The 15,221-nt window shown below is 38.2% G+C and overlaps 4 protein-coding genes across 4 annotated transcripts in view; 1 reads left to right on the top strand and 3 right to left on the bottom strand.

The window, feature by feature from the left end:
- Nucleotides 1-686: 686 nt before the first annotated feature.
- Nucleotides 687-2,495, bottom strand: LOC116301759 (uncharacterized). The gene is made up of 4 exons (XM_031710876.2): nucleotides 2,405-2,495; nucleotides 2,224-2,271; nucleotides 1,591-1,769; nucleotides 687-1,011 (listed from the first exon to the last, which is right to left on the bottom strand). The coding sequence occupies exons 1-4, from the start codon at nucleotides 2,481-2,483 to the stop codon at nucleotides 928-930; spliced, it is 390 nt and encodes a 129-aa protein (XP_031566736.1). The 5' UTR covers nucleotides 2,484-2,495; the 3' UTR covers nucleotides 687-927.
- A 266-nt stretch (nucleotides 2,496-2,761) lies between these two features.
- Nucleotides 2,762-6,258, top strand: LOC116301760 (large ribosomal subunit protein eL22). Its single transcript, XM_031710877.1, has 4 exons — nucleotides 2,762-2,812; nucleotides 3,965-4,063; nucleotides 5,535-5,656; nucleotides 6,044-6,258. The coding sequence occupies exons 1-4, from the start codon at nucleotides 2,804-2,806 to the stop codon at nucleotides 6,192-6,194; spliced, it is 381 nt and encodes a 126-aa protein (XP_031566737.1). The 5' UTR covers nucleotides 2,762-2,803; the 3' UTR covers nucleotides 6,195-6,258.
- A 1,521-nt stretch (nucleotides 6,259-7,779) lies between these two features.
- LOC116301762 (uncharacterized) lies at nucleotides 7,780-10,187 on the bottom strand. The gene has a single exon (XM_031710878.2). It carries the CDS (start codon nucleotides 9,979-9,981, stop codon nucleotides 8,308-8,310), a length of 1,674 nt encoding a protein of 557 aa, XP_031566738.1. The 5' UTR covers nucleotides 9,982-10,187; the 3' UTR covers nucleotides 7,780-8,307.
- Nucleotides 10,188-11,489: 1,302 nt separating this feature from the next.
- Nucleotides 11,490-15,221, bottom strand: part of LOC148913958 (agrin-like) — a gene marked incomplete at its 5' end in the record, with an annotated part of 13,283 nt that continues 9,551 nt past the window's right edge. The window contains 3 exons of the mRNA XM_089025662.1: nucleotides 11,490-11,800; nucleotides 12,866-13,337; nucleotides 14,365-14,471. Coding sequence (XP_088881788.1) covers nucleotides 11,796-11,800; nucleotides 12,866-13,337; nucleotides 14,365-14,471 — 584 coding nt within the window. The remainder of the gene's footprint in view (nucleotides 11,801-12,865; nucleotides 13,338-14,364; nucleotides 14,472-15,221) is intronic.

The raw sequence follows: 15,221 nt of genomic DNA, 5'->3' as shown, positions 1-15,221 counted from the left end.
AAAATCTGTGTGATCTCAAAACATTGTTATTGCTCAAATTGCACACTCTATATATTACATTAATTTGACTTTTGCAAATGATTTGCTCTTTAGATAAACAAGGCTAAACTTGTAGAAAACCTATTTACCAAATGAGAAAAGGGACTATTCAATGGAACTATACAGTGCTCATAACTATGCCATGCCTGTGGTTGTTGGGGTTGACTGTTGGGGTCAGTATCATCTTTATATAAAAATGTATGCACCTATTTCAAAATTAATTTTGTCAGCGCTAAAGGCAATAGGTCATACAAAGAACATTGAATCGGTCTCAACACTAAGGTCCATGTTCTTGACCAGAATAAGAAGCAGAAACACAAGTCATTCCAGCTATTCTTGGATCTTGGAATGACCTATCTCCTATGGCTTTTATGCCTATCCCCTTTGGCGCTGACAACATTTAAAAAAATAGGTGTAAATAATAGGCATACAGAACTGTTATGATATGGAATGGATGACACCGAACCAATCCCTATGCATATGAATCATTACTTGCAATTGTCCAATGACTGCTTGGTATACAAGGCACTGACATGATACAGCTTTGTATGCTCTCAGACTACACATCTTTAACAGTCACATGAAATCTATTATACACTAACATAGCATGATTTTAGAGTTACAAGACAAATGAGAGTTTACAATGATTCTAGCAAGAATAACCTTTTATTTGCTTTACACAGTTCAGACAATTACTCTATTATAATGAAACATAATAACCTTTGGTTTGGTTTGTCTGACTTTATCACCGGTCAACCAAAATTATTAATATCCTTCTGAAGCATGTAATGATGTTACTGAAGCTTATCAGTGGTGACATACTGCTGTCAATCATAATTATTGTTCATGACATCATTTCCATGCTTATTTTAAATACTAACAAGCTCTCTAAGAATCACTTGGTTTGATTTCTGTTTTTTCAGTTGCTACTGGTTCTGGTGCTACATCAGCTGGGGGTGGAGCTTCCTTTGACTGCATAAAAACGAAAAAATATTAATCACTTCGAATAAACTTTTTTTGAGTTCCAAATTACCACTGTGTTCCTTGATTACAGATCTAGAGTTAACTCATTTTACTTAGGGTTAGCCTTGTATCAGTGTCTAATTATTTACAAATATCAAAAGTAAAGTATAGAATGCTCAACTTCAACTTTTTTTTGCCTCAGGGTAGAACTTTTGAAATCAAGATTTTAGGGAGGAATTGTTGATTTCTTTGACACTTTCTTGACTAAGATAGTGACATGTATATCTATTTATTATGTACTTGTTTCCTAGAAATAATGACTATTATAATTACCATTTTACAAAAGAAATAGACCCCTTGCAGCCCAACAGAATGCAGCTCAATTTGGAGGACACGGCAATAGGTTTCCAATTCTCTTCTTAAAAATTGAGCTGCTTTGGCATCACATGCAAGGGGTCTATAAAAAGCTACCCACTGTGCTTTTTCTAGTTAATTGATGAGTGAGAAGACCAACGTATGGAATCAGTCTAGACTGTGCACATGCTCCTGAATAATGATGAAACTTGTAAAATACCCTTTTCATACTACCTTTTCTGGTGCATTATCTTTCCTTGAGTGTGGTGGTGCTCTCCAGAATGGTGGTCTGTACTTAAAACCTTGTGCTGGAGGGTATGGATAGTACCTTCTCCACCAAAACTGATGTCTACAGTTAGTATACCCTGCACCTATGCCCACACCCAGACCTAGGGCAACAGGCCATGATTTTCCTATTTGTTAAAGGAGAGTGAGCAACAAAGTCATGAGAGGTCAAAGGCTGTTGTGCTCTAGCAGAGAGACACAAAGAGCCTAATGCTTCTTCAAACATTGCTCAAGAATTAAGTTCTGAAAAAAAATTTTTCCAGCTAAGTTGAATCCCTCCCCCTCCCCATCTCAGACCATGTTTCAATCTTTTGATAAGATTCTTTGTTTGAGTTGTATCCATAATGAAATACTCTAGGGAATGACACTTTGGGATCTGAAATGGGTTCTATGCCCAAGGTAAGAAGGTCTATTCATGATTAGTAGATAATTGCACAGCAAGTGCAGACATTTTTTGACATGGAAGGGTTTAATAATACTCCATTAGTGGTGGTGGGAAGGGGGAGGAGGAGGAGGGGGAGAGGGAGGGGGTTTGATCTCAACCCCTACATATCAACGCACTATTAGCTTCACTCTACTTACTTTTAAAAAATAAAAGCGAAAATAAGCTTCCAACAATAGCACCACTAGCTAGAAAAATAAAATAAAAATCAATTGACAATAACAATATTCAAATACCGGTAGGCATTATAAATCAAAACGCTGTGTATATTATAGGAAAAAATAGATTTAAGAAGAAGGGACAACTATTTATATTTCTAACCAGCTTTTATCGTGGTATCAACAAAGCATCGATCCCAAATTCTTCCAACTTCTTCTTCACTCTTTCTGATCGGCGCCATGTTTTTTTTAACTGAGCTACGCCCACGGGGTTTTGACCAGCGGAGTCCCATTAACACAGGAACCCCATGCTATAAGTATTGATTTAATTACTAAATTTAAGACTTCAATTATTTTTTATCCATATTTTTAGAAAAGGAATAAAAATAACGCTAAAAAGTTTATGAAAATTGTTGAAAAGATTTATAAATGTTTTTCAAGGAATTCGTGTTTTGACTTCGGTTTGTGAGGGCAGCGGAAGAGACGTGTTTTTTTGTGCGCGCGCATAAGACCCCCTGCATTGCCTCATGTGGTTCTCTTCCCTTTCTTTCTCGACTCCATCATGCCTGTGGTAAGAATACTCTCTAAAATATCGCTTTTTTACCCCTATAAAACGACAATTTTTACTCCAGAGTGCTTAATTTAGTTACTTAAGTTATCATTCTACACCCACGGTTCTATTTTTTGGCGCTAAATCATGATTTTGACACAAAAAATTGTATTCAAACTCCGAGTACGGCTGATGTGTAAAGTTGTACTACCGCGGGATTGCAATAAAACGAGTAAAATTTATGTTTAATTTATTCAAAAAATGGATTTAAATAGCAGTATTATTAAAGAATTATTAATTTATGCGCTTTTGTAGAGGTAAAATGAATTCCAAAGGGGTTTTTGATATGTTTTAGCTTCTAAATTACATCTATTTTTTTTCAAATTCTAACCACGTGTCATAAAATATGGACAGAATTTATGAAATATTTGAATATCATCGTGATTTTTGAGGAGAGTTCTAATAATTGCAAACAGCTGATGATTAACTTTATTCCTGTTCGGCATTTTTTTAAATGTTCAATGATAGAGTATTACCTTGGAGTATTAGATGAATCCTGCATCAAATTTGTGAGCTGATTTTAGAGACATTATTGCATATTAATAAAAATATGCAGGTGATTATAGAAAATCTTGCACGCTGATTGGTTAAGAAATTCACACTATCACACGATAATCACCTTAAGCGAAAATCCAAAATGGCGGCCAGCCGCGCTGTTGCTGTTACCAGAAAAAATGTGTTTTATCTTCTTTTTTTCCCTTTTTTGGAAAAAATTGCCTGTGTATTTATGCTAAAACAATTATTTGCCTCAGACTCAGTGATTATTGGGGAAGACTCACATCTCAGTAAATATTCCCCGATAATCATTTCGCCTTTGGTGAATGATTGTTAATTAATGTGATTATTGAAAATCTCACGCTGATTGGTCGAGAAACGTATAATGAAATGTTGGGCTCTTACTGCTTTTCTTTAATGGTGGCATACATCCCTTCTCAAGATAATAACATGACAGCATGGCCAGCATGTTGGTTGACATGAAAAAAGCACCAAGGCCAAATATATTTTCACAGCAAACCAAAATAGTGGCTATGACATCACAATAATTTAGGTTCAAAAATGAATTTTGGTCAGTTTTATTAATTGTCTGTGTTGTTTTGTTCATATTGTCATTAGAAATCCAAAAAGAAGCAGCAAAAAAAGAAGACTCAACTGAAATTCTCAGTTGACTGCACCCACCCTGTTGAGGATGGAATCATGGATGCTGCTACCTTCGTAAGTGATATACATTATTTCTTAAATGACTAAAAAACAGTGTTTTAAAGTAAGGTACTTAAGAATATGAGTGAAATATGGGTACTAGTGTCCATTTTCAAACTTGGCAGGAGTCAAAGAATACCAGTCGTTTAGTTACATGTCAGTTTCAATACACTAGGTCTGTTTGTTACATGTCGTATGATTGCTTTGGTACACACTGTATAGTTGTTTTCATACATGTCTATCTATTCAAATATATATATATATATATACACACCTACTTGCAAGAACGTTGACATACGATATTAGGACATTTGTGATTTAGTGAGAAAGGAATGCATTAAAAGACAAAAGAAAAAGTTCAGCTTCAGTGATCTTCTTTTGTTTTTTAATATAATTCCTATCCCACTAAATCACTAATGTTCTATTTTTGTATGACAATGTTCTTGCAAGTCGGTGTATATATATATATATATATATATTTTTTTTTTTTTGACAAGTGCAGTTTGCTAATTTGATAGCAATATTAGCTACTTAAATGTTTATTTACTTGAATGTTTGTTTGTTAATTTTTTTAATCAATTTACCAACCAAAAGTCAATTAAACCACACCCTTCCCCCATAAATCCTCCCTCTCTGTAAATCCATTACAGAGCTTACCGGAACAATACAAAACATGTCCAAAGTTTTCTATGTTGCTTTAACTTAATACTATGTTTTCCTCTATCATTATTTATAAGATTTTTATTTTCAATGTCAATAATGTGGTCTGGTTTTCACTGGTGTTGGAAACAAACAGAATCATAAGATGTTGTAATTCCAATGAAAATAGAATATATATAGACCCCAGTAGAAGTGTGACATTGACAGAATCATAAACAAAAGCAGGGATTTCATTAAAGATTGAGGATCGGATAATTCTCTAGTACAGTAAATGATCAAAACTCTCCAGCTTAAACTACCATTCATAGCTTAGGTAATTTGTAAAATGTTCACTTAGACTTTCCGGCTACTTCATGACCTTATCCCATGTTTTAAAAATTAATGAAACCCCTGGAAAGGAACAGAAGGTTTCCATTTCTGATGCTTCCACTTCTGCTTCCTACCTTCTGGCGCTAGTAAAAACTGGATCAGTCTTAATTATAGCCTTTCTCAATCACACGCACCCTCTAGCGATTGTTTCTGTTGTGAGGAAGAAGATTTTGGTGGACGTTAATCACAAGGCGTTTCCATAACATTGTCGGAAAACACAAAGCTTTAAGGGCATGTGCCTATAGAATGTCATGGAAACACCTTGATTGACGTCCACCAAAAGCTTTTTTGTTGCGACAGAAACAATCGCTACGGCAGCTTGTGTTATTGAGAATGGCTGTTAAGGTATGAACCGATACAGTACCTTACAAAACTTCCAATACTTAGGGCTATCTTCCCTAAGTAGAACACTTAGGGCCATCTTCCCTAAGTCCCAATTCTGTTTACACCCCAATAGGAGACTTTTCTTCATGATAAGATCAAAGTCCAAGGAAAAACCAACAACCTTGGTGGAGATGTTACAGTAGAAAGACTAAAGAACAAAGTCAGTGTGGTGTCTGATATTCCTTTCTCAAAAAGGTGGGTTGACAATGATTGTGTGCAAAAAAAGTATTGATTTTTAGTGCCAATTCATATTGTGTCACTTGTTTAAATAAGCCTATAGTCAGACATCGTATAGTAAGGTGGTAGTGTAGTGGTACTGCTTTTCGTGGGAGACAGGGCTTAAAATAACTGTCATCAGACAATGTCCAGACTACCTTGTTCAAATCTTTGCCCTACTGATCATTTAGACCAGTGGAGCCAGAAATGAAGTATGCTTGAGTTAGACCTAATTTGGCCAGCGATCATGATTAGCAACTGACTGACCATTATTTTAAGCCCTGGGAGACTGAGAGTAGCCTCCCTTCAAGTGACTGCTAACATTAAGATACAGATCTTTAACCTTTACCTATGCATTTTTCCCAGGTACCTCAAGTATCTTACGAAAAAGTATTTGAAGAAAAATAACCTTCGTGATTGGCTTCGTGTAGTGGCTTCTGACCAAAACACTTATGAGCTGCGATACTTCCAAATCAGTAACGAGGAGGAAGATGATGAAGGAGAGGATGAATCTTAATTCCTACCTTTGTTGCCTGTCATATTGGTGAATTTCAAATGAAATAAAATATTTCATAGAAATACATGTAGTTTAGTTGTTTCTTCACATCAAGTGTTATTTTCATGGATTTTTCACTACTTTCACCTCACTTGACTGTTCTCATTGACTAGTCTGGAATTTAATTTGTGAAAAACTCATGAAGGCAAAATTAATATATTGCAAATTTTACAACTTATTTTTTCAAACTGCCAAAAATAAACAGGAATACAGCGTTACAGGGTCTGGTACTAGAAAGTATGCCTCAATCAGCTTTCAGAAACTGTAAAATCATTTTTGGGCAACTAAAATTAATGAAATTCTAGAGCCCTGAACCTAGTTGTTCAAAGCCTGATTAGTGCTAATCCTGGATTAACTCTTAAAGTGCTACTACGACGAAAATCGCTCAAACTTGGATTCAGCTGAAACTTCCTAAGAATACTCTTTAAAGGTCCAATAATCACTGTATGAAGTGTTTTCTCGATATTCAGGACGAAAGTATGATATTTTTACGATTATTTTTTGGAGTCTGTGACGTCATACACTCAACATCGAACATCGCTCCATACATTTCTTTGTAGTTTATGATCAAAATATCAGTAGTAAAGGGGGAAAGAAATACCCAAACACCCCAAAATATAAATTATAGTCACAAGTAATGTGAAATAAGCACATTAGCCACCTTTGGGCTTCATAGGAATAAAATAAATTAAGGATTTATATACAAAGAAATATATGTAGCAATGTTTGATGTTGAGTGTATGACGTCACGGACTCCAAAAAGTAATCGTAAAAATATCATACTTTCGTCCTGAATATCGAGAAAACACTTCATACAGTGATTATTGGACCTTTAAAGAGTATTTTTAGGAAGTTTCAGCCGAATGCAAGTTTGAGCGATTTTCGTCGTAGTAGCACTTTAATAAGACCTATAGAGTTAATCCTGGATTAGTGCTAATCCAGCTTTGAACAACCCGGCCCTGGACTGTTAGCAAGACAGGGGTCAAAATTCTTCTTTTGAGTGCTAGCCCAAAAGGTGTTGGATTGTGTTATGGTCACCAAAATGTTTGGACATCCTCAGATTTCCATACGAATTCACTGAATTTAAAAAGAAAATTCAGATCAAAAAGAAAAATTCGTTGAAGGGCCTTAGCAAGGATTTTCTAAGGGTGCACTACTGTGAAAAGTCACCATTTTGTTCCTCCCCCCCCTTGAAATGCTGAACGAAAAGAAACAAAAAAGAGAGGAGCAAAAGAAGGATAAATCAGAATTGTTTTAAAATTGAATGTTTTTTTTCTACAAATCGGGGGACATGATCACCCGAAAGTCCCCCCCCCCCCACATGTTGCTCTTTCGACATGACACTTCTAATAACCAGTGCACAGTCAGTAGCCCAAAATTGTTTAAGTATATAGAATATTTTTTCTTTAAAGAGAAAATTTGGTATTTTTATCCATATGGTTAGTATCCGTGTGTATTGGTGGGTAAATGGTAAATCCCCCTCCCACCCCATATGACCAAGTGATGGCAAATCCCTGGATAAACAAGATAAAACTAGCGACCAGTCTAGAGTTTTTGCAAATGCAATTTTAATTAAAAAAATACAAATGTTTACTTGCTTTTAAGGCTTAAAAGGTTGCACACTGAAAGTTATACATAAAAATAATCAGCCTAAAAAAACACTACATTAATAACCACCACTCCCCCTCCCCAGTGAATGTATAAGGTGTGGCTTGGTTTCCCTGTCTTATGCCACTCCACAATGTATCAAAGACACCTTTATCATCCAACACTGAACCTTGGGGTTGTGTTTTTCAAGTTTTGTGCTGTATTTTGGTATTTTAAAAAAATGTTAGTGTAAGCAAGACTTTTGGGAACTAATCGATTTTCTAATTTGAATTTTTTCTACTTTATTAAAATCATCGAGCTATCAATCAAGTCCAGTTAACAGTTCCCTGCTAGCAGAGTCTCCTTCTTTGGCAATTCTTGGCAAAGATAATATTTTTTCCCATTTTCTCTGCCAAGAATCGCCAGTGAGGGAGACTTGCTAGCAGGGAAAAGTAACAGTGCAACCAGTTTTTCTTAGATTGAGTCACTAAGCATGGATTTTGTTCATTCTTCCTTTGTACACTGAGGCGTAGATCTTGATATTTTTGATTTCCATGGGGTTCACTTCCAGTGGATCCTTCTCGAGGATTGTAAAGTTGGCAAGCTTTCCTTCTTCAATGGTTCCCATGATGTCATCAGTACCAAGGATTATGGCTGCATTCTTAGTTATTCCAAGCATTCCTTCGTAGCGAGTGATTGCTAGATCCTTTCTGAAGCAATTTTCTTCGGCACTGACCCTGTTTACAGCACTCCAGGCGAGAAGAAGAGGCTGTGACGGTGCCATCGTGAAATCAGAATGAAGAGCTGTGACCACTCCGTTATCAAAGAGCCATCGTAGTGGGGTCATGGCCTCCGCCCGGGCTTTACCAATGCCTTCTTTTTCACTGCTGTACTTATCAGCTAACGCAAAGAGGTAGTATGGAGCGGCCGACACCATCAAACCAAGCTCAGCTATTTTATCAGCTTGCTCTTTAGTGAAGTAGCCAGCGTGCTCGATTGTCGTCCTGTGATCCTTTCTAGGGTACTTCTTCTTCAGATGTTCCACGATTTCTAATACCCTTGCCATCCCAAGGTCACCATTGGTATGTACGTGGATTTGGAACCCTTTAGGCTTGGACCTCCAGTAGACTTCCATCAGTTTTGCCATCTCGTCTGGTTCAGTGATCCACTGACCAGAATGGCCATCAGGGTAGCCGTCTGCCATTTGCATCAGCTGAGAATAGAACGCCCCGTCTAAGAGCCCCTTTACGTGGTCATCGTATACAATCAATTGATCATCACTGAATTCTTTTGCTAGATCCTGGATGAGGTTTTTAGCTATCTCATGATCTTCATTTGCGATCTTGCCGAAGTTCCTCGCACTACAAACGCAATAGGTCGAGAAGAAGACATCCTTTGACTTCAGATTCTTGGCAGCCATGCTTTTCTCCAGGTCCAGATCAAGTATAGGAAATTCCAAATCCGCTACAGTGGTGATTCCATTGTAATGGACAACCTGGACCAGATCTTTGTAGCCTTCTTCCATTAGAGGGAAAACGTGGTCTTTGAACGATGTTGTGCTCAGAAGGTCATCCAAACCCATCTCGAAGAAGTGGCCATTTTCCCAATCAACTTGAGGATTTTTCTTCAGCTCGTCCAAGTCGTCGTACTTGAGCTGCTCAAGAACTGAGGTGCCAAGGTACGCTTCATGGAAACTACGGTGCCACACAACAAGAGGCACTGTAGTGGCTAGTTGGTCTATTACGGATTTGGACATCGTGCCATGGAAAGATGGATGATAGCCCCAAGTTATCACGAAATCTTTACTTGGACTGATATTTCGCTTCGCGATCAGCTTGGTCAACCTGGCACGATATTCCTTTTCGGTTCGTACTCCAGAATACACGCCGCTCGGAAGATTCCAGTCAAACGGGGTGATGAAATCCATCTTGAGAATCAAGCTCGCCATGGAAGGGTGAAGGTGAGGATCAATGTGCCCTGGCATCATTGTTCGTCCTTCGAGGTTCACCTCGTTTACTCCACGAAACAATTTTTTCGCCTCGGTCAGACTTCCTGCAAATGCGATCTTTCCATCCATTTCTACCACAGCCTCGACGTATTGGACTGTTTCCTTCGTCTCTCCAACCATAGTAAGAATTCGACCGCCATAATAAAGCGACATTTTGATCTCGAATAGTTCACAATGCTTTCGCTAGGACGCCGTTTACACAATGAATGTTTAGAGATGAACCAGTGTCGACCTTTATATGATGAACATGGGCGGACTTAGAGGCGAAAATAGCGTTTCTGGAACTAAAACGTGGCCAGTATGCCCTATATCTCCGCTGGCTTCGTTTTGCATGGTCAAGGGTCAGTGGTGAGATTCCACTCTAGCTAGGGAAGCATTATTGTCACCACGTAGACACAGATCGAGGAATTTATATCATTTTGACGGAATTTTCAAACCCAATCTCTCTGACGATTTTAGAAAGAGCTGGAGCTGGAGTTAGTGCCTCATTGCACTTGTGCATGAAATGAGTTGAACGCGGAATTCCATTTAACAGACACTGCACGTGTCGTTGTTATGAAACTGCTTGCATGAGAGTAGCGTAGATTCCTTGCGTTCTTTCTTAGCTAACCTAGCGGGGTCAGACAAATTAAATGTTTTTTTTTTTTTTTTACGACCAACGCGAATTAAAGAGTGGCAGATGCCATTAAAGAATCCTACTTCAAGCAAGCATGGCGGTGACTAGTGACTGGCGCCTAACTGTGGAAACGTGAAAATACGCACTTCCAGCAGCTTTTTGGTCGAGACAATCGAGATGATCTATTTAGGTGGTCCGTAGTTCCTTTGCAGGGATTTTTATTATTCTAAAGGAATTTTCAAAGAAAACTCGCAGACGACTTTCGAAAAAGCTGGAGATAGTAGTGTGCCGTATTGCAAATGTACGGAGCCTTTTTAGTGCAATGGTACTCCACATTTTTTACCGGCAACCGTTTGGCCACGTTCACTTTTTCAGTCTGGCCTAAGCTAAAAAGGTCTATTGTGTCTATCGAACTGAATGTAATTTGCTAGTGTCCTGAACTTTACTTATGATATTTTAATGTTCCCGCTGCTGAGTATTTTTTTGAAAATTGTAAAAAATGGTCAGAATGTTACTCTAATCAGGCACGGATCCAGGATTTTTTCAAAGGGGGGGTTGTAGCATTGCAAACATGCACTTTGAGCACCCGACTTTTTCATTGTCAAAAAAAGATTAATAAAAGAAAGAAAAATGAAAAGCAATTAAAGATATAATCGCCATTGTACTTCATTTTGCAATTTTTCAAAGGCCAACTTACTAACCGTTTGAGTAAAAAATACAATACAGTTAATCTGAGAAAAAATGTTAGCCAATCAGAATCGAGAACCTTGCAAAACTGAGGTGTCTTATCTTCTGGATATTATGATTCCCAGGCGGCCAAAGCATTTATAAAAAACGTTGCTAATAAGCGAGCAAAATGTGTTCGGCACCCCTGTTTTAATAAAACTCGCAATACTGTTGGTGTTGTCAAAAAAAAAAAAAAAAAAAAAAAAAAAAAATCACGATGGCTCTGATGGGGGGGGTTGCAACCCCCAAAACCCACCCCTAGATCCGCCACTTCTAATTAAAAGCATATATTTTAAAACAAGTTATTTTAAAAAGAGTTTATTGCTATTTCATTATATCTGCGTTACATAATTTTATAGACTTGCTCTAAAACATATCCTGATTTAACCTGAGAAACAAAAGGTACAAAAAACTTATAAACTAAATGTGTTTTTTTTACTAAGTTATCATTTTACATTGGAATTGCATGTCTAGCATTTTATATGTAGTTAGCGAGCTGAGTATTGCCTATTTTAAGAAGAGGAAAATGTTTGGAAAAAATCCGTTCATATCATGGACTGGAGTCCGAGCGTGTGTTAAATCAATGAGCTCTGGTTATTCTGTGTTAGAGGGTGGTTCGGAAGAATTAATCTAGAAAGAAAGAACAAAAACTTGAATTGACAATAGGAACTAAATAAAACCTATCACTTAAGTGGAGAGGGGAAGGAGGGATGTGGCCTTTTTTGAAATGGAATGTGGATTTCATCAAACTAGTATGGTAGCACCGAATTGGCAAAAGAAAATCCTCTGGTTTAGACGAGAAATTTTCAAGGTCAAACGTTGAACTTTACATGAGCGAGCCTAATGACATAAAAAGGCCACATTATTCCGTATGTTTTTAATGCGTATATGTATGTGACCCATACATATACCAACTTCACCTACCAACACATCACTTCCAAAACTATTCCTATATATCCAACCATCCTTTCCACTTGCATAAGATACTCATACATGCACTCACTCCACCCACCAACACGTCACTTCAAAACCATGCCTATATATTCTACCACCCTCTCCACCGGTACGAGATACCCATACATGTACCTACCCAACCACCAACGCATCACTTCCAAAACCATGCCTTGCACGAGATACCCATACATGTACCCACTCCACCCACCAACACATCACTTCAAAACCATGCCTATATATTCTACCACCCTCTCTACTTGCTAAAAATACCCATACATGCACCTACTCCACCCTCCAACACATCAACCACCCTCTCCACTTGCACAAGATACCCATACATGTACCTACTCCACCCACCAACACAACCACCCTCTTCACTTGCAAAAGATACCCATACATGTACCTACTCCACCCACCAACACATCAACCACCCTCTTCACTTGCAAAAGATACCCATACATGTACCTACTCCACCCACCAACACATCAACCACCCTCTATACTTGCAAAAGATACCCATACATGTACCTACTCCACCCACCAACACATCAACCACCCTCTTCAATTGTACAAGATACCCATACATGTACCTACTCCACCCACCAACACATCAACCACCCTCTCCACTTGCAAAAGATACATGTACTCACTCCACCCACCAAATGACCATTAAAGTCCGCCGTGTTCTTAGATATTAATATCTAGAATAACAGACATACATAAAAATAAACATCTTTTTTACCTCTTTCTTCGCACTTGACGGCTGGTTTAATACTATTAATCACAGAACCAAGCTCACGGAACGAATTGCGCAGGAATACATTGTTTTTATTGGAAGCGATAGTCTCCAGTTGCTCGCGTACAGCTATATCCACTCCAACAGCAATAGTCATGATGTTCTGATCCCTGATTTTAGCGCTGTAAGTTTTAAACAGTTCTTCATCGCCATTATTTTTACCATCAGTTAGGAAAACGAACACTTTGCGGAAAGAGGGACCACGGGCGCCGTACGGAGAGTTTTGGTCAAACATTTCTGCAGACACCCGAAGACCTTCCGTTATGTCGGTTTTGATGTATCTTCCTCGTTTCAGGTTGTTAACAGCAGATATTAAACTACCCTGAGTGTAGTGGTCAGTAAATTTGATTCTCACAGACGCTCCTTTGCCGTACTCCACGATTCCAACGTGTGATCCGGATCGTGAGATAGGGAACACCTAGGAAAATATAATAGGTCGAGTAACATCTTTAAACAGCACAGAGTGGTTTTCTAGAGCAGTTTTCGTATGACTGAGAATAGCTCACGGCACGAACACGGTCATGACGCGGCAAGGCATACGCCAGACCACCTGGACCACCACATTGCATGCAATCAAATGTCTGACACACGGCTCGGAGCACGGCGCGGACACGGTCACGGCACTGTCCGACAAATCACATTGCGCCAATCAAAAGTCTAGAAAACATCATGGTCGCAGCAAGGCACGCATACGGCACCGACGTACACAGTCATACGAAAACTGCTCTATGATCGGGGAACGATGCGGTAAATCCACCTAGGATATTTATATTTCATTAGGAATCACGTGTTATTCTCTTGAGGATAACACGTTTCTTTTTGTGAGTTTTATCCATATTCATGTTCTTCTAATGCGCAACCGTTAAACAAGGAAACGATACTCTAGGGAATGAAAAAAAAACAACAGTGGAATAAGCCTGAAGCGAGATGACGTTTTACCCCCGACTCTATACCATAATAGTTTTTAAAATTCTTTCATATTAAAAATTTTGATTCCTTAGAGAATACAGGAACAACAGTCATAATTAAAGAACAAAAGCAATATGAAAAGGATTATGGTCTAGAGACGGGGGTAAAACGTCATCTCGCTGCAGGCTTATAGGTCTATTTGTACACCCTAAAAGATCCCAAATCGCTGATTTTTACTTCTAAGAGATACGACGAGCATACCTGATGCTTTTATCTTGGAGTCACCCCCCGGGCACAAACGCAATGGAAAGCCATTTGAGTGTTAAGCTAAGGTATTGCATACCGAGTTTGTGCTGTAAGTTAGTACTGTACGTTCCCTACTCATTCGAAAACCGCTCTAGACTAACGAAATTCTACTGGAAATTTCCCATTTAGTTCTCAAATTTGTGACAACGGAAACGACGTGAAACGAAATTACCCAATCTTCCTCCTCCAATCTGCACAGCCTGGGGAGGTATTGATGATTTAAGTCTTACCTTGATGACATCGATAATAAAATCCAGCAAGTCGCGATACTCGTCCTTATCAACACTGTTAGAACCGTCAATGGCGAAGCCTAGATCGATAGATACCTCACCACATGCTACAAAACAACAACAAAAAAGGAACTTAAAATTAACTCTTACAGCGCTTCTCTATCACACGCGCAAAATCGTACAATTCCCTTGTCGCGACAAAAATAGAGTTTGGGTGGACGTCAATAAAAGGGTTTTCCATAACCTTGTCTGAAAATACAAAGCTTTCAAGAGCATGTGCCTATAGAATGTTATGGAAACGCCTTGATTGACGTCCATCAAAACCTACTTCGTCACGACAGAAACAATCGCTAGAGGGCGTGTGTTATTGAGGAAGGCTTTAACTTAGTAAGATCAGATGCTTAGAGTGCAAACTATATATCTGTGAAATAGCACAAAGCTAAATAGCACTAAACACATATATTCCTAATGTTTTCAATAATTCTATTGTTTCATTGGTGCTATTTTGTACCAATTAGTTAGTTCATGTATATGGTTTGCAGTCTACCATTCTTTCTTCACGATTTAGTGTTATAACCAGTGGCGGATCCAGGGGGGGTCGAAGAGGTCCACGGAACCCCCCTTGAAGGTTTGATCTTTTAGGTAATAGAAATATGTCATATAAATTTTGCTTAAAAGTATCCACAAAGATAATGTTGAACACGAAATGATAGATATTTGCTGTTATAATGTTTAATTTGCCTTTAAGTTCCGTTACTAGATAGTAAATTAGGTGATTAGAGCCAATTTTTTTGTCAGACATCGACTAAACAAAAGAGAATTATACACAGTTCAAGAAACGGAACCCCCTTTGAAAA

Source organism: Actinia tenebrosa, unplaced genomic scaffold (assembly GCF_029948245.1).
Source record: "Actinia tenebrosa isolate PJP-AT-01 unplaced genomic scaffold, QUT_ActTen_1.0 PGA_scaffold0__85_contigs__length_37466705, whole genome shotgun sequence".
Taxonomy (NCBI): Eukaryota; Metazoa; Cnidaria; class Anthozoa; order Actiniaria; family Actiniidae; genus Actinia; species Actinia tenebrosa.
This window is presented reverse-complemented; position numbering and strand designations above follow the sequence as displayed.

What these genes read in the sequence shown, in the direction of transcription:
- LOC116301760 (XM_031710877.1), top strand. An exon ending in TCATGGATGCTGCTACCTTC is followed by an intron (nt 4,064 to 5,534) that starts GTAAGTGATATA and finishes ACACCCCAATAG; the next exon opens with GAGACTTTTCTTCATGATAA. An exon ending in GATATTCCTTTCTCAAAAAG is followed by an intron (nt 5,657 to 6,043) that starts GTGGGTTGACAA and finishes CATTTTTCCCAG; the next exon opens with GTACCTCAAGTATCTTACGA.
- LOC116301759 (XM_031710876.2), bottom strand. Translation starts at nt 2,483, where the DNA reads ATGGCGCCGATCAGAAAGAGTGAAGAAGAAGTTGGAAGAATTTGGGAT. An exon ending in TGATACCACGATAAAAGCTG is followed by an intron (nt 2,272 to 2,404) that starts GTTAGAAATATA and finishes TTATTTTTCTAG; the next exon opens with CTAGTGGTGCTATTGTTGGA. An exon ending in AAGATAATGCACCAGAAAAG is followed by an intron (nt 1,012 to 1,590) that starts GTAGTATGAAAA and finishes GTTTTTATGCAG; the next exon opens with TCAAAGGAAGCTCCACCCCC.
- LOC116301762 (XM_031710878.2), bottom strand. Translation starts at nt 9,981, where the DNA reads ATGTCGCTTTATTATGGCGGTCGAATTCTTACTATGGTTGGAGAGACG.